The sequence below is a fragment of the Argiope bruennichi genome, chromosome 1 (genome assembly GCF_947563725.1).
Source record: "Argiope bruennichi chromosome 1, qqArgBrue1.1, whole genome shotgun sequence".
Taxonomy (NCBI): domain Eukaryota; kingdom Metazoa; phylum Arthropoda; class Arachnida; order Araneae; family Araneidae; genus Argiope; species Argiope bruennichi.
In genome coordinates, this window is record NC_079151.1 from 84,916,540 (window position 1) to 84,935,659 (window position 19,120).

Consider the following 19,120-nt stretch of genomic DNA (forward strand, 5'->3'; position numbering starts at 1 on the left):
AGAAAATGCATGGGTTTATGTATCTATGCATGTGTGAATGTGCTTAATTTTACTAAGGTGCTTAAAAAGTACTTAAAAGTGCTACCTTTTTTCTTTTATTTTTCACTACACGCACTATCACATTTTTTTATTTTTTTTATTTAGGATTCAGTTAACTATTTGTATTAAGTTCTGCTTCTAATTTTAAAAATAAATAAAAATAAAAATGTCAAAAAAATTTGCCAAATACAGACTGATAGTTAAGAGATACATACAGGCAGGAACCTGCATTTAAAGACATGTCTCCTCGTTATTTGATTTGCAAAACATCATTTGTAAAAGAGTCAAATTTTTACATTTTATTTTGTCCATTATGTAAATCACTTGTAATGAGAAGTGCATATTAAGTGAGATTTGACTGTATAATGGTCTTTTATACATGGACTTGATAATTTTCTTTGAAAACTCCAATTTCAGTATTTTTGGAAATCATTCTTTCATCATTTATCATTTTTGAGATCAGATAATTTTCTTTCTATTTTAATGTCTCCATACTTTTTATATAACTTTATTCATTTTACTTCTTGATGTTTTTGTTTGGCACAATTCATTATCTCATGAAGTTCAGCTTTTTTTGTTTCAAAATTATGTATTATTTGTAGTCTGTATTATCTTTACATATTCAAAAAATTGGATACTTTTTACTCAACAAACAAGTTTTAATGAAGTTTATTTGCAAAAGGCTTCATTTCATGCCAATTTAGTAAAAAGTATATTTGTGGTCAAAGGCTATTTTTCAGTATTCATTCCTTTTTTTTAGTGATATTTACTTGTAGTTGTTCAGTTATATCTTATACAGGGTGTCCCATAAATATTGGGACAAACTTTAAGGAGAGGCAGGGGACATCACAAGGATTCAGATTTGCATAGAAACCCGTGGTCCGAAACGCCTTTATTCGGCGCTAGGTGGCGTTTAAGGATGCCGACCTACAATCCCTCAGTCATTTGAGATGCGGTCGCCCGCAGAGGAGTATGGAACGTTTTACGAACACGGAGCTGGCAGATATGCACATGATTTATGGATTGGCAGAAGGAAATGCAAGAACGGCTGAAAGGTTGCATTGGGGAAAGTACCCATAGAGAGATGCACAGGACCGCCGGATGTTTAGTAATTTGCATCACAATTTGTGTGAATATGGGTCGTTACGAGGTAATAGACATAGTGAGGGCAGGCCACAAGTGACTTTTACTCCCAGGCTGGAAGAAAATGTGTTGGATACCGTTAGAAGGAATTCGAGTGCCAGCGTACGAGCCGTCACTACTGGAGGATCTCGGAATAGTATTCATCGTGTTTTGCAACGTGAAGGCTTACACCCATACCATCTGCAAAGCATATAGCTATTGCTCCCCACAGATTATCCTCATCGTGAACGTTTTGCACGGTGGTATCTCGATCAATGTTGCCAAGATGCGAATTTCACATCCTATGTTTTAATGACGGATGAAGCGTACTTAACGCGAGATGGGATGTTCAACTATCACAATGTGCATTTATTGGCTGGCAATAATCCTCATGGCATAAGACCATATGCTGCCCAACATCGCTTTTCAGTGAATGTTTGGGCTGGTGTGGTTGGTGACGTCTTAGTCGGACCTTATTTGTTACCATCGCCACTAACATCTGCACAATATCTCATCTTTTTGCAAGAGGTTCTACCAACATTACTTGACCCTGTGCCGCAACATATCAGACACCATATGTGGTTTCAACATGATGGGGCACCTCCCCATTATGGCAGATGTGTACGTGAACATTTGAATCAGGTGTTTAGTCACCGATGGATTGGTCGTGGTGGACCGGTTCCCTGCCCACCACGCTCTCCTGATATAAACAGCATCGATTTCTTTCTTTGGGGTGCACTGAAAAGTGCTGTGTACGCAACACCTGTGGATTCAGAAATGGATATAGTTGCAAGAATCGTCTGTGCTGCTGCTGATATCCAACAAAATCCGGGTGTATTTGAAAGAGTTCGCCAGTCTATGGTTCGACAGTGTAGCGCATGCATCGCAAACAATGGTGGAAATTTTGAGCATCTCTTGCGACATTTTCAAATATCATGTATCATAGCACATGTAATATATTTGACCAATAAATATTTCAAATTATCACAGTCATGTGTCTCTTCATTTCTTGTACCTGTCATACTACTTTCCCATGGCGTTTCCGACTACATCTTGCTATGCAAATCTGAATCCTTGTGGTGTACCCTACCTCCCCTTAAAGTTTGTCCCAATATTTATGGGACACCCTGTATATACATTGCTTATACAAATAAAATTTCCTTAATATTTTTCCTATTTAATAATAATTATGATATATTTTTTTATTAAAAATAAATAATATGTTAAATTATACAACTTTTTAGCCTTTGAAAAGAATTTGCTTGTTTAGTGATTAGTGATCTTCAGTTGTCATTGTCAATTCTATTTTTAATTATTTCCATATGTTGAACTCTTATATTTTGGTGACCATAGTTTTCATTATAAGCACTTTTTTTTTGTTTGTTTGTTAAATCCAGAAATTTTGAGAGTGAGTACTTGTATTTCCTTACTTTTGACTGCCAAGTTTTCATTCAGTCATTTACAACTTCAAAATTACATATTTTTTGAGAATTTCTTTAAAGGTTTGTTGACCAGAGTTATATGGCAGTTATGTCTTACAATTTTAAAAATGTCATTTTTTCTGTTTCTATATGATAAATGTTAATTTTCATGTAAATGAATTTTCTCACTTAAATTTTTGCAATTTTAAAGTATTTGAGCTTACTTTTGAAATATTTAACAGTATAATTTTTAATTATAGTTTTTAAAAGTTCCACTCAAAATCTGCAAGTTGATTTCTTCTTTTTTTATTTTTTTAAGTCAGTGCAATCATTATAATAATAAAATATAATAATATTATAACTATAAAATTTGTAATTCAAAATTGACAAAAGTTTTGAGGAAGATAATGATCAACAGTAATAGATATAATTCATGAATGCAGGAAATTCACGTTTCTCTATATGGCACTCTGAATTGGAGATGAAGTTATACGAAAAGCATAATTGTAATTTTGAGCAAGTATGCATTTTACAAACCTTGTATTGAATGCAAAAGAAAACTTAAAAATATAATCAGTAACAAGGGAAAAAAAAAATGTTTTGTATTGTAGATTGAGTTCACATCAATAATTTCCATACTTCATTATAAGGAACACTGAATAAAAAAATATATGAAAATGATCATTGCAATATATTTGGCATTTGCTGAGGATTCATGTTATTAATTAAAATTCAGATATAAAGTCTACACCTCATCTTCTAGAGACTGTTCAGAACAGAAAATTGAAAAGTGTATTTGTAAAAAAGTTGCAATTTCAAAATTAGTTTCTCTTTGAAGCTTGTATATTTAATAAATCACAAACACTACCTTAGCAAGATCTTGGAGAAAAAATTGCTTCTGTCACCATTGCAACCAAAACTTGTATGATAAGTCTTCTAATGCTTGTTCTAAATTTTTTAATTCCTTAATTAAAATATTTTCACTCACAATTTGCTGTCTAAATTCTTCATTTCAATCTCATGGTCAGTCTGCTGAGTAATTTCTGCTTCTCAAGTTTCTGATCTAAAATTATAATAACCAATCAAATTAAAACAGACAGTTAAAATTTCACAATTCAGAAGCAGTATCAAAATTTGGGAAACTTTACTTTGTTTCATTTTCTGCTTCAATTGAAGGTAATAATTTATTCTGCACTTGCAACAAATTGAATCACAGTCTGTAATTATAATCTTATATTACCTTTTGTCAGCTCTGATCCTGAATCTTGTAGTGCCCTTTGATTTATAATTCTGCCCATTCATAATATTGCAATGTTCAATTAAGGGGAAAGGAGTCTTGAAAGCAGGTAAATCCAGTTAATAATAATGTTCTTTTAATTTATTGAACTATGGTATATTACTATAAAATTTAGATGCAAACCTGCTTTGTATTATGCAGTATTCTGTAAATTTCGCAACCAGCCCCAGATTTTGAAAAAATTTTGATAAAAAGAAAAATTACCGTTATGAAAAGTACGGATTCCCATATTTTTTGACAGTAGTTCTAAAACAAATAACTTAAAAAAAAAAAAAAAAAATTGATAAAAAGAAAAATTGTTATGAGAAGTACGAATTCCCATATTTTTTTACAGTAGTTCTGAAACAAATAGCCTTTTTTTAAAGCTCTTTATTTTTTTAGCATGAATTGCATGATTTACTGTTTGCAATCTTTATCTTGGCATATTATTTTCTGTTTCAAATTTTATAATTTCTTTATTTTAATTCTTTTTTGTCCTGCATGTTGCAATTTTAATTTATATATTATTTCCCTCATTACTTTAAACTTTTTTTTTTTGCATAGCTTTTGATATAAATGGCAAATATTTTGAGAAGTTTTATTGTAGATTTGTCACAGCATGACAATATTTGATTCTTGTGCATAAAATCCTAAAGTAATTATATTTTACACTACTGTATTTTAATTCTTTTTTAATGTTTTTGTTTTATATATTTATTTTTTTACTTAAGTCAAATAAATCTTCTATTCTGGAATAAAAGGTCAGTATTCAACTCTTGATGAAATTATTCCAAGTGTAGATGTTACCTCTTTGACGGCGGAAACTGTTGAAGGTAAGTAAATTTATATTTTGAGTAACGTTTATTTTACTTATTTTACATTTTATTCTGTTGAAAAAGATATCAAACTTTTAAAGCAGATCTATAATGTGTCAACACTCCATCATTATCACCATCATATTTGGCTAGCCCAGGGTGGGTCACTGCCTTCCTCAGAATTCTGTTCCACCACATTCAATTTTTGTTACTGGTACACCAATTTCTTTCCTGGATAGCCAGGAAGTCTGTCTCCACTGACTCCATTCATCTCATTTTGGGTTTACCCCTTTTCTTACTTGTTAGAGATTTATGTAAAAGATTTTTTTTTTTTTTTAAATATGGAATCATCATGTTTTCTAAATATATGAACCATCCAATTCATCTGATTTATTTTTATGAACTTTATAATATCTGGCTCTCTATAGATTTTATATAGCTCAAAGTTATATCTTCTTCTCCAAACATTGTTGATTTCTATCCTGCCAAGAATGGCTTGCAGAATTTTTCTTTCGAAAATGGCTATCTTATTCTCTTCAGCTTTGATAAGGGGTCAGGTCTCTGAACCATAGGTAAATATTGGAGTAATTAGGATTTTATTTTGTAAAAATTTTGTATTTCTTGATAGTAGTGAGAATTTAAAAAAATCATTTTAATCCGTAAAAGGCTTTATTTGCATTGACCTTGAATCTCTTTGGTTATACTTTTGTCATCAGTAACTATATTACCAAGATAAGTAAAACTTTAGACAACCTGAAATTTGTGAGAACCAATTTCTAGATGGGATTCATGAGAGGTTGGTTCCATTACTTAGTATAGGCATATATTTGGTCTTTTCACTGTTTTTGATAAGTCCCATGCTATTAACAGCATGCTCTAAAGAAAGAAAAGCATCTTTTAATGCAGAAACAGTCCTTGAAATGATGACAATATTGTCCACATAGGCCAAAATTTCTGTTATGCAAGCAATGTTAAAAAGAAGACAGGATAAAGAATCACCCACTCTGACTCCATTATTGTCATTAATTTCTTTTGATATAGATCCTAAGAATTGGCCCTGCAAGTGGTATTGGACATACTTGTAAATTACAAGTGTAATTAATTTAGCCAAAAATTCAGCCAGAGCTTCATACAAGCAATTTCTGTTAATGCTATCAAAAGCTTCCTTGAAATAAAAAAATAAAAGATGATGTGTAGTAATACGAAATTCACTGGCCTTTGCCTAAGTGCAAAAATCTGATCTTTAGTAGATTTTTCCTTGCGAAAACCACATTGATAACTTCCAGTTCGAGGGTCTATATATCATTTAAGTCTTCTGTATAAGATTTTAGACAAAATTTTATAAGTGGTACATAACAAACTGATGCCTCCATAATAATTGTGAACACCCCAACCTGGTTATAATATGAGTTTGGTAATGTTATCTTTGAACTTAAACTGGAATTTTTCCATGCCTATTCTTTTGTCACTTACTGTTTTATAAATGTTAATCACTCTTGGTGATTAATGTTAAATTATTCTTTTCTACATTTTGAAAGTGAAATGCAATGTAAGAAATTTAGTTTAAAATTACAGAATTGTTTTATTTAAACATTGCAACATGCATATGGAGAGTTAGTCAGCCTCATTATTATGAACGATATCCACTTTTTATATCCCTTGGAACATTCACTGAAGACAATCTGGAAAACTGAATATCCTTTGATATCAATCGGAGATCTTCACATCAAGGACAATGGGCTTTGAATCATTCAAATCATTATTTAAATGGCCATACTAGACATCAGCAAAAGTTTGTTTCACACAAATCTGATAACCTACAAGCTCATATTGCAGTAAAATGAGTGCTTTTGACCCAATTGATAAGCAAAGCTTGAATCATGCCACAGGTAGCCAGGAGTTAATGGATCATTCAAATGTAAACCGAAACTTTTCAAAACCCTCATAGTTGGTCCTAACTCTCTAGATTTGTTTCCAAAGACCTTCATTCCTAAATTCTCTATGAAAACCAATAGTTTGAAAAATAAATAAAATTAACTTTAATACTTATTAGTGATCCTTAAAAAAAGTATTTTAAAACCGATAAATCACATTAAAAGCTACTCTTAGGAATTATTGATTTATTTTAAAAGTTTGGTTTCTTTCTGAATTGATTATATATTTCCTCACTTGAAATAAATCTGTCCAAATTATTAAATCATTCTATAGAACTCTTTTTGTGTGCCTGATATACTGAAAGTTGTTTATTTTTTTATTTTAACATTATTTGTACTCAGGAAACAATATTTAATTTGTTCTTTTTTTTTTAAATGTGAGTTTACATTTTAATTCTTCATAAAGTTTGAATGGCAATTATCTAACTATATTGATGTTTTTATTGTTTGAAATCTTGATTTAGGTTTATGTTTTGGTGCAATAGTCATGAAATTAATTATGCTACAGTCATATCAATATGAAAAAGGTGGAAAAAAATGTGTCTCAACAGCAAATTAAAAAAAGATATTCCAAAATATTGTTTTAAATAAATGAATCAAATTTAATAAACTTGAATCATGTAATGGGATGAACATGAGATATTTTATTAAATAAAATTCACTATGAAGTTGTGAGCATTTAAAAACTGAATTGCAAACACTGTGGATTAAAATTATGTTTTAATGGAGTATATCAGACGGACAAACATATGACAGTTGCGAAAAGGGGGAAGGAGGGATTACCTTTGAGAATCAAGCTTAGCATTCATGTAATCTCTCATTTTATTAGTGTAAGATATTAATGAAGGAGAGGAGTTAAAAAAAAGGAATTCATTATCTGTTGTTTTAAATTCTGCAGAAAGAAAATGGTATTTTGAAGAGTCAAATGCAAATAAATCATAAAAACAATTTAGTGCTATGGGGGGGGGGATGAATATAAGCAATAAATCAGAAGTTTGTTTGATTTTTTTAAAAAATTCATTTAGTAATTCTTATATTAATGAAATAATACATGTAAAAGGAATTTTTAAAGAAAGACAATTTTTTTCAGTAGTTAAATCTATAGATTTCTTTTATGCAATCCCATCTTTTACTTAAGTGTTATTTGAAAATGCTTGAATATTCAACTTTAAATTTATTTTTGTAACTGTAAATTTACTATTATATTGATGTTGGCATTTTTTTTTTCATTATCTATAGATTTTAACATAAATTTTCACTTATACAAATAAATAAATAAAAATGAACAGTTTTAGGGAGATAGAGTTTCTATTAAATTATAGCATAATTTTTTTTTTAGTTTACATTCCCATAAATTATTATTTAATCTGTTAATAAATTATTAGTAGTATCTGTTCTATGGAAGACTTAAGCGATTTTCCTGATAATTTTGCTAATAAGTTGTTCTATTTGTTCAACAGATTCAGGTAAAGCTGGTAGTTATGTGTAATTCTTGTGCCAGAATGTTTTCTTTAATGTGTACTTTTTTTTATCAAAGTATCATGATTAAATACAGTTTTTTTTTTTAATTTATATAATTGTTTTTGAAAATGAAAAAAATGAAATGTTTTTAACTTTTATAAAATTCCAATTATAATTTAAGCAATAAATATTTTTTGGTTTTACTTGACATGTTGTATTTCTTTATGTTGGTTTTGTAATAAAGGAATTTCTTTATGTTGGCTATTATAAAGGAATTTCAGTATTCACAATAACAAGATTTACTGAAATATTATATGCTGAGTTGCTTCTTTATTAAAATTGTTATGTATTTTTGATTTTGGTGCAATTATTTTTAAGGAGATTGGACTGTTTTATTATATCAAAATAATTAATAAATCTGTTTTATTGAATCTGTTATATTGAAAATAATTAAAAAGCTAGTTTAATAGAAACATTTTAATGTATTTATTTTTCAAAAATTTTAACTTTTACTTTGTAAATATTGGATTTAAAATATTAAATTTTTCTGTTCATTCTGGGAAGAGGGGAAAAAAATTCGAATGATATTTCCAAGAATTCTAATGAGAGACATTAATTTAGAACTCTCATTTCAGCTTTGAATTGATTTTCATTTCAAGCTTTCTTTTAATATCAGATTGCATTTGAATCATCTGAGAAATTGCTCTACTGTTACTGTAATTTTAATATATCTTCAACTTTTCAGCTATATGGCCACTTAAAAAAATTGGTATGATATATGGATCTTGACTCAGTATACTAAATTTCTCGCTGATAAGAATTTATTTATGCACATACAAAATAATATTAGTTAAATTTAAGTTCACCTAAAATTAAATGTGTAACAACTGAGAATTTAGTTACATTAGGTTAACAGAATAATTAAATACCAAATTTAAAATCCTGGTTCTATTAATTTAGGATTAAAATGTATTTGTGTGCTATTTATGTGAATAAAGTATATTTAGGTATGTTTTTTAAATGTTGCATATAAAGAAGGCATGTGTATAGGAAATCTGAAAATTATTTAAAAAAATTTATTTCATTTCTTTTCACTTCCTCTCCTGCTTTTGTAAATTTAAGATAATATTTTACAAGAAGTTTTTGTTTTATTTCTGCTTAGAAATATGTTAATCTATTCTTAGTAATAGCAATTGCATATATTTAGATTGTATTCTTTTAAGTTTTATGTGTTATAGAATATTGAGCTTCTAAAATAATTAAAGTAAAACTACCATATATATTTTTGGTTTTTTTTTTTAGGTAATTTGAACTCTAATGCATCAGTTGTCACTAGTATTAATATGACATTTTCCACTGATGAAAATCATTTAAATACAGGGGATGTTAATCCTGTGGTTCCATCATTAGAATCCCTACCATCTAGTGCTTCAACTTCTAGTATCCTTTCATATGCTTTTAAAGGTTCTATAATTTCTCAAATAAATTAGTTTGGAAATAATAATAATAATAAAGATTATACATCCTGAATTCTTTAAAGGGACTGAAATTGTCCAAAGCAGTGGAGCTCTTCCTGCAGCTGCTGCAAATGATACTTCAAATGATTCTTCCATTCAGATTGAATCATTAAACAATATTATGGATAATTTAGCTAATTTTACAGACAGCACCGATGAGGAGGATAGTGATGTTAGTTATATTGGGGAAGAAAGAAATGAAGAAAGTATGTAAATAAAATTTTTATGTATTGATTGAATATAATTTTTATATGTTAATTGTCATAATTAATTTATAATATCCTTTTAAAAATTTTGTTTATTAAATGATAAAGTTAGTAATTAATATAAGACAATGGCATTCATTTTTATGAATAAGTAATTTGCAGTTTCTCTCTTTTTTTTATATGTGCAATAATTAATATTGTGCAAACATTTAAAAAATTTTTTGCAGTGTTTCATCATAATTGTAATTTAATTTGCTGTGCAATATGTATCTTTTTAGGTTTTAGGTCAAATTTTCATTCTTTTTTAGAATATATTTTTTTAAAGTATGCTTATAATATAAATAATTTTAATAAATTTTATAGTAATTAATAAATGGAACAAATATTATAAATTAATATAAACATATTATGCAAATAAATTTTTATGATATACAACACACTGATAAATGTAATTCTTTCAACATTGATTAATGATTTCAATAATTTACCATTGATTTTAATTATCTCATTTCCAGAACAAAATTGGCTCTCAAAACACTCTTTGCTTGCTCTTAATAATAATAATAATACATGTTAAAGTCAATCTAAATAAAAGCTGCTTTATTTAAAATAAACAAGAACTGTTTCATATCAATCAGTAACCAAAAAAAGAAATGCAAATATCTGGGTGCGCGGCAGTGCCCCCGCCAAGTCGAGCAAAACCAAGCGGCACGGCCGTACCATCCTTTTCTCGAAGCAGTTCAGGCCATTTTCGACCCTTTATAACTTCGTTGTGGATAAAACTAGAAGCCTGAATTTTCAGTAACCAAGTAGGCATTATATAAACACAATATATTTCAAATTTCATTAAATTTGAACCAGTAGTTTATGAATTATAACTAGTCAAAGTTTGTGAATTATGTCACTGACTGACTGACTGACCGATCATCAAGACTCTAAGGAACTTCTAGCAGACATAGAAGCTTCAAATTTAGAATACTATTAGTGTTTAGTGTATAAATCAAGGAAAAACTAAAATATGCGTGGAATAATGGACGGATCGATACATTTCTCGAAGTTTCGAGCATTATCCATTTTGTCGGCAAATTCGTCGCCAAATTTGTCACCAAGCTCTGGGATCACTGGTTCGGCATCCGACAGCATCCAATACAGATTACTGTAAAACGGTCATTCTTATGATGACACTATTCGCATTGGGAAGCAACATTACAGGTTTGTAACAATATCTAATTTGAAATAATTCAATTTGAAGCTGTGGCAGCCTGCAAACGTAATGGGTGAATTTCAGATAATCAATCTGGCAGAAGAATATAAATATAACTTGTAATATAAATATATATTATAAAATATGTAATATAAATATATATTATAAAATAGGTAATATAAATATATATTATAAAATATGTAATATAAATATATATATAAAAGTTCTAATATATATGGTAGAAGAATATAAGTATAAAGTCTGGACGGCTTACATCGAATAAATGTCGATTTTGGAAGTATTAAAGTGCAGAAATCCTCAATTTGTGAATACAACAGACTAAGAAGCATTTACCGTCCAGACTTGTCAAAATTTGTAACATCAAAGCTTACGAGAAAACCCCATAGAGACAGGGAGTGAGCTTTGAAAAAAAACTGTAGCTGAAGCTCAAGAAGTAGTACCGGAAAAGAAAAAGAGGAAGACTACATACAAAAATAAGAAAAGAAATATATACAAAAAGAAACAATATGCCATCAAAAACATAACTTGTAAAAAAAACCAAGTCTCACAGCTCATTTCTTCTGTCGTAAAAAGTTGCGAGATCCATGTAATACCAAGTCGGTCAATTTATTCAGTGGCATTCAGTTTTTGATGGCATATAATTTTCCAAACATTGTTAAGTTACATTTTTGATCAAATTAAAGTTAAATGAGAGATATGATTAATTATAGTGTAGGTCTTTGCTCGACAATTCATATGCCGACAATTCTTTGCTGGTGTTGCATGGGAGAACTGAACATTTTCTTTAGATTTTTGTGCGTTTGTTTGCAAATGTTATACAATGTTTGTTTACAAATGTTATGTTATCACTTTCTTCCTTAAAATGGTTTATGCATTATTACATTTCAAAATTTACCATTTCCTTTGTTTTTGTCTCATTTAGATATAAATTTGACAAAACCTCATCTGCAAATTCTTAAAACAGTTTACTAGTAATTTTGTAATAATTGTCACTCTCTTAATCCTGAGAATCAAATATATTAAATTAATTTAATAGATTTTTGCACTAAACTAATACAATAAATAGCACATATACATGCGTTTTGCAGAACTGTTTATTTTTTGTATGTGATAACCTGTATATGTGAAAGAAAAAAAATGTTTCATAATTAAAAGATTTACCTTTCTGCTGAAATGTGATGGTAGTTCTTTCAATTTTTATTTAAAAATCATCAAGGATATTTATATATCAAAATTGCCTAAATAAATTATGGTTTCGTGAAGGATTTTGCTTTTATAATTAGGTGAAATTATTGTGGTTTTCTCTTCCATTAAGGGTTTATTTTCTTGAATTTACTTTCTTGAATCTTGCTATACAAAACAAAAATAAAATTATATTTTCCCTCTGAAACATTGAATTTATTGTTGATTAGTGATATTTAAAAATTTGGAGTAAATTATCGATTATCAACTTTTAGCAGTATGAAAGGCCTTTTCAATATACAGGAATTGCTAAGCATTTTTCATAAAATCTATATATTATAAAATTTGTAATTGCATTCTTATGCCTTTTTAATAGATGTACCGTTCAACCCAGATATTATTCTGCCATCGCTTCTGGAAACCAATCCAGAATTGAAATCAGTGGTTCAAAAGGTATGTTTAAAATTTATAAAAATGAATGTTGTTAAAATTGAGACCGTAGGGTGAAGCTATGTAGATTTTCTCCTCCTGCTGAATTCTGCCTGGCTGCTTTGTGTGCTGTGGTTGCTATTACTAACAATTACTACTTATGGGCTACTGTTTGTTGTAATGTGCTGCTGTGTGTTGCCTGTGTTCTCACAACTGTATATTTGTTGTTTTTGTATTAGTGTCTTCGTGTTTAATAGAAGTCTTTGTTACTAAAGGACTGTTGATTTCATCGACCAACAAATTGGAAAAGAACCCCCAGGATAATTCCGTAACAAATATTGTTACAGAATTATCAGCTTCATTCATCAATATGATGAATGAAGCTGAATTGATCCACTAAATGAAAAAGTTAATTGAAAAATTTTGAATTTCATTCCCATAATGTGATAATAATGATTTGATTTACATTTTTGCATTCTACATTTTTAACATTTTGCATTTACATTAATCTTTACATTTTTTTTTAATAATTGTGATTTTATTTTATTTTTGTTTACAGGCACGATACTTATCAGATGGTATAATTATCCATTTGTGGGCTAGTATTACCAAGAATACTAACTACCTTGGAACCATATCTAGGCTGTGTTCTAAATTAAGAAGATGTAAAACTCAGCGGAAAAATACTAATATTGAAATTGAAGGTCTGAAGAAAGAAATTAACAATCTTAAACTTGTTGTGCAAGAGCGTGATAATACTATAAATAAACGTAATGCTGATATTGAGAATCTGAATGCGAAGATTCATTTGGAAGAAGAAAAAAATATTGAAGCTGCAAATAATGCAAGTAAGCTAATCTTGTTTAAAATATTCCATGAATATTCAGTCCAGTAAATTTTTTTAAATGTAAAGAGCAGTATCAGAAATTTTATAAATTTTAATCATTTCAGTTCAAATTTATCTTAAAATATAGATATGAGGAAAATTCTAAAAAAACATATTCATAAAGTTTTAAAATATCATTTATAAACTATTTTATATTTCTATTAAATATTAATTTCTGTTCTTTTATTCTACTTATATTTTCTTAAAACTTACCAGTGATTAACTGAATTTTAAAATATTTCTGATTAAGTGTCGTGACTGTCTAAATTAAAAATATTAAACTAATTTTTTTTCTATTTTAGCATTATATTTAATTATATTATTTGTTCTAAATCAGTTATGATGTTTAGACTTTTTTCTTGATGTATATATATATACTGGAGAATTAATTTCAAATGTAGTATGTTGTTGATGAATGCATTTATGTCATGTTAGTAGTATATTATTGTATAATCATTAAACTCTTTTATTATTTACTATAAAGATAGAAAAAGAAAGATCTTCTACTTATTATTATCTAAGCATTGCTTTAGTGTTTTATTGTTATCAATCTCATAAAGCTAGTCACCCATGGCAACCAGTTGATTTGCCAGTAATTTTAATTGTATTTAATTTAAATTAAATCTCTTATGCATAATTTGATGCTTATGATTTTCTCAACAAAGGTGGGTTTACTTAATAAAACTATGACATTAAAGTGAATTCATTAAAAGCTGGGTCTACAAACAAACATACACACTTTAATTTTTCCTTTTATAATACAGATAGATCATATGAATTTGTTCATAAGTTATTATGTAAAACATATGCATATAAAATTATAGAAGCTATCATTTTTGCGATTTAATTATATTACCAGCTAATTTTAATTTGATAAAAATACTATTATAAATTATGGTTCTGATACGACTGTGTTCAGCATTTTATGGGATATTTCTGATTTGATTTAATTGGAACCATTTTCTTTATAAAACTTAACTATTATTAATTTCCATATCTTCAGTATGATTTGCATATGTAAATGCTTTTTAGAACTCACAGTTAATTTGCAAACATCAAATTAGTGTTTGTGTATTAATTTTCACAAAACTGTATTTCTTCTGTCTAATAAATCTTGGGTAAAGTGAAGGGAGAAATTAAGGAGTTTATATTTGCATGTCTTTGAAGAAGGCAAATGAAATTTCAGATTTATATTTATAAGCATATATTTCGTTAGTTGATGTGCCCACTGTTAAGATAAAAATATTTTCCAATACTAATGCTTATAATATTTTAAAATAATGATGAGTTTATTACATCTTTTGTTGATCTTTGAGCATTGAAGTATTGTTAAAAAGAGAATTCTTCTTTACAGAAACTATAATTAGGAGCTTAAAAAGTGGCTGTTCTAAAAGGATTGAGGAAATGCTGAGAACTCAGTTTATGACTGTTATAGAAGAAAAAGAAGGCATTATATTAAAAAAAGAACAACAAGTGCTGGAAGCAGAAAATAGGGTGAAAAATTTAGAGGAAGAAAACAGAAATCTAAAAAAGGAAGTTGAAAGTATTACGAAAGAAAAAGAACAAGTTGAAGATAAACTACTTATCACAAAAACACTGATGTCATCCGAAATGATAAGTGAATATAAAAAATTACATTTTGTAAGTAACTAAAGGTTGCTTTGTGTTATATAATTTAGTAGAGCTGATTTGAATTAATTTAGAATGTGATGATGTTCTTTTATAAAATCAAATCCTTCTCTTAATGTCACTATTATTAAAATTCACCCTCATTTATTCATTTACTTGTTGCTATATCTAGTTTGTTCAGGATAACAGTACCTTTATGCTTTTATTTTTAATATAGAAATTATTTTTATCTAAAATATTATAATACACGTAATTCTTGAATCAATTTTAAAAGAAATTAAAGAATTAACTATTAAAATGTGAGAAGATGAGTTCTTCTTTTAAAAATTACATGATGTTTTTTTAGTATCATTCTTTGCAGATTAAATGAAGTATTAAGAGAATATTATCAAAATTAAAAGGTAATATTTGTAGTTAAAAAATAGTATAAATAATGTTTATAATAAGAAAATTACTCTTTAAAAACCAATGAATAAAACATTTTATTAAAAAGGGTCAAAATTCTACAAACTGAAATAAAATTCTTGAGTTGAAATCAGATGGCATGTCCTTTATTGAAAAACAGTTTTAAGTCAATTAAAAATTTGCTCAATAAATATATTATTTTGATAATTAATAATTAAAATGCTGTAATTAATTATCACAAAGCTTGACTAAAACCTACCATTATACTTCAAAGTATTATATGAGAAAAATTTTAATACCTATTCAATGATTTACATGATTAGATTATACAGAAAAATGAAGTTTTTTCTTTCTTGAAAAAGAAGAATAGTCTATTGGAGGATTAATTTGGGTCTAATAGAATCAGTTCTCATCAGGATATATATATATATATATAAAATATTGTAATGATAATTTTTTCTGTAACTTTATGTGGTTATTCTGTCATTAAATAGCTAGAGAGAGAAATACAATAGTGAAATATAAAATTTTTTAATGGATAATTAATGATTTGATACAAAAACTAAATGTCTAGAGTTCTTTAATTCTTTGACCATGGGCTCGAACTCCCCCCCCCCTTCAAATGAAAATTTATTCATTTTCAATGAGAGTGAAGACTAAAGATTTTTTTTCCCTAATAAATCAGAAGATGGGGCATTAAAATTCCATTTAGGACATCTAAGTGACTACAAATAAAAATGGAGAATATGTGCATGGTACTCCACAAACCAGACCATTTGATCTTGAGCTTTCAAGTTCATCTTAGAATTATTTTGGAGAATAGAAATTGAAAAATAAAAATTCCATTTCAATAGAATTTTTTTTTAAAATTTTATTTAAAAATAAAAGTGAAAATTAAATTTTTTTTCTTCATAACTGTCAGAAATATAACACAAAAAGTTTTACATCATCTTAAAATTTAAAATTATTTCAGTGATACCAATTAAATTGTTGTATAAGGTTTTTATATTTATGTTTTTATTCATTTTTTTAAAAAAATTATTGTTAATCATTGTACTACATTGTATGTCAGTGCTACAAATAAACTTAAATTGTTTTTATTATTACTACAAATATTTCATTCTGGATTTTTTTTGTTGTTGTTGGCGATACATGTATGAAGAAAGACTTATTTTCCCATAATTAGCAAGTTTATGTCTAAAGTATGCTTTTTTTTTTAAAGATTTTTTTCTACTTACAATTAAGGTTTAATTTCACAAGTAAGCAATAATGAAACTTTTTTTTAATGCCCCATTTTTAAATTGTTTCACCAAGATGGTTTATTTATTAGATGAAGTTGAATAAATTCTATTTAAATTCAAAATTTTAGGCAAGGTGTTAGGAATTAAGGAGATGGATGTATAGCATAGTGAACAAAATTGTGTAAGCCTTTAAAATAGTACGTGTTGCATAACTGTCAAAATTTGAAACTTAAAATTACTTAGATGAATCAGCCATGACTAGCAAGCTATATAAAATATTTAATTGAACATTTTACTCACCATCAGCTCCATGAACTTGCTGATTGTCACAGGCAGTTTGTATGACATTTCTATGCTTATCCCTTTTCTACAAGTGGGTCACTTAATATCGAATTTCAAAGTAATATTTGCTAATGAACTGAAGAAATTTTTAATATGAGTTCAAATTTGGTTGGTTATTAGGATCTGTATATATTTTTAAAGATTTTATGAACATATTTTGAGGCTGAATATGCTTCCTTTTAAAGTTTAGAGGAAGGTATTACTGGAAGCAAATCTTCTGAACTTGATGAATTAATATATTTTATTAGTGGGATAAGTTTTCATGTTCTTACATAGAATTATGAGCTTTGTCATTTCATTTCTGTTTTTAATAAGAGATTAATTTTAATAATTAGCAGCATTTCACTCATTGTTGTTTAATTCTTTGCAATTTATAATAATTACAAAAGTTTCATCTTTATGTGATTGTCATTATTAAAAATTATTCTAATTACTTTTAATAATTTGTTTCATTGCAGTGTATTGTGTGTGAGAAGTCAGCTACCTTTGTGTGCTGCTTAAATGCAAGTTACTGCAGTACACTCTGCCAAACAAGTAATAATGATAGTCACCAGAAGATTTGTAAAAGACGAGAGTTGATCAGTCAAGATGTTGTAAAGCAGACAGTTAGTGAACAGGTATAAAATGTTTAAATAGGTTTAAGTTCTAGTTCAGTATTTAAGAATAATTTCATGCTGTTTACAAGGGTGACAAGCAGTGAGACCCTTATTAAAATTTGAATATTTTTCAAATTGGAATATTTGAAAAAAAAGTTACATTGAATGTAATGAAATGAATTGTTTATTTATTTAAAGAAAATGTAATACTAAATTCTGGATAGAAAATAGAAAGAAAATATTTCAGCTATAATAAGTGATATGATAGTTTTAATAAGATAAAGAGAGCTCTTATACAAGAAAACAAAGCAGATCATAAGATTTATTCTAAGAACCAGTGAAATAGCAGTAACTACTCAAGTTCATGTTCAACGATGATATATTTCTGTGGATTTCAGCTTTTTTAAAATTAAAATTTATTATTCTTGAGATAGATTAGTTTTTATGCTACAATTCTACAATATTTTTAATATCCTTTTTGTATAAATTTGTCCATTTAATCATATTTATTTTACTTTTTGATGCTTATATTTGGTAAAATTTGTTATTTTATGAAGTTAAGCTTTTTATTTGTCAGTTTATTTTATATTCCAAGCCTTTGTAACATCTGCATATTCAAAGGGATATCAATTTGGATGTTACTTGACAGTTACAGTTTCTTTTTGGCATTACTGTTATGCAATTATAATTTTTATTTTATGTGTGGAGTTTGGTGCTGTTGACAGAACTGTGTGTGTAAAGTTTGGAATAATGTCTTCTGGGTAAAGTAATGATTGATCACCATTGAAGAGATGCAAGATAGCATTATTGCCTGAAAATTTTCTTTCTTATGCCTAACTCTTAATAGAAGATGATAGAAATCTATATCTACTCAATACAATCTTTAAAAAAAAAACTTGGGAAAGTGACAAAAGGTGCAGGAAAGTTGTCAATGAATGAAAAGAAAGTACATTATGGGTAGAAAGATGTTGTCAGAGACTATAAAAAGGGATTGAGTGCAAATGCTTTTTTTTTGTTGTCAATTTTAGAATGATGTGACAAAAATCATTTGAGGTTGAACTGAGACAAGGCACAAAGCATCATGGAAAGTGCTTGAATTTTAAAATTATAAGCATTTAAAAGTTTTTAATTTTGGAATTTTTTAAAAAAAATGCTTAATTTTCTAGAAAAGTGATTCCCCCCCCCCCCTAATTTGTCTCTTCAGCTTGTATATAGCACCATTGAAAGTCCTTAAAACTGCTTATATTTTATGGTCCTTATATAAGGGCCTAAAAAGTGCTTATTTTTTTTTATTTTTTTTATCCAGGAGCTTATATTTTTGTTCTGATGAAAAAAATCATTTCGCTACTCTAGATCTGCCCGATTATAGGCTGTATTTTATTCGCGAATCTGAA

General features: G+C 27.8%; 1 protein-coding gene across 4 annotated transcripts in view; it reads left to right on the forward strand.

Annotated features, from left to right (window-relative positions):
* Positions 1 to 19,120, forward strand: part of LOC129980738 (MYND-type zinc finger-containing chromatin reader Zmynd8-like) — a 78,640-nt gene that overhangs the window by 43,217 nt on the left and 16,303 nt on the right. For 2 of the 4 annotated variants that reach the window (XM_056091122.1, XM_056091128.1), the window contains 7 exons: positions 4,620 to 4,691; positions 9,371 to 9,508; positions 9,609 to 9,791; positions 12,575 to 12,651; positions 13,187 to 13,475; positions 14,868 to 15,154; positions 17,589 to 17,747. In XM_056091122.1, coding sequence (XP_055947097.1) covers positions 4,620 to 4,691; positions 9,371 to 9,508; positions 9,609 to 9,791; positions 12,575 to 12,651; positions 13,187 to 13,475; positions 14,868 to 15,154; positions 17,589 to 17,747 — 1,205 coding nt within the window. The remainder of the gene's footprint in view (positions 1 to 4,619; positions 4,692 to 9,370; positions 9,509 to 9,608; positions 9,792 to 12,574; positions 12,652 to 13,186; positions 13,476 to 14,867; positions 15,155 to 17,588; positions 17,748 to 19,120) is intronic. The other 2 variants (XM_056091134.1, XM_056091142.1) reach the window with 2 other exon arrangements.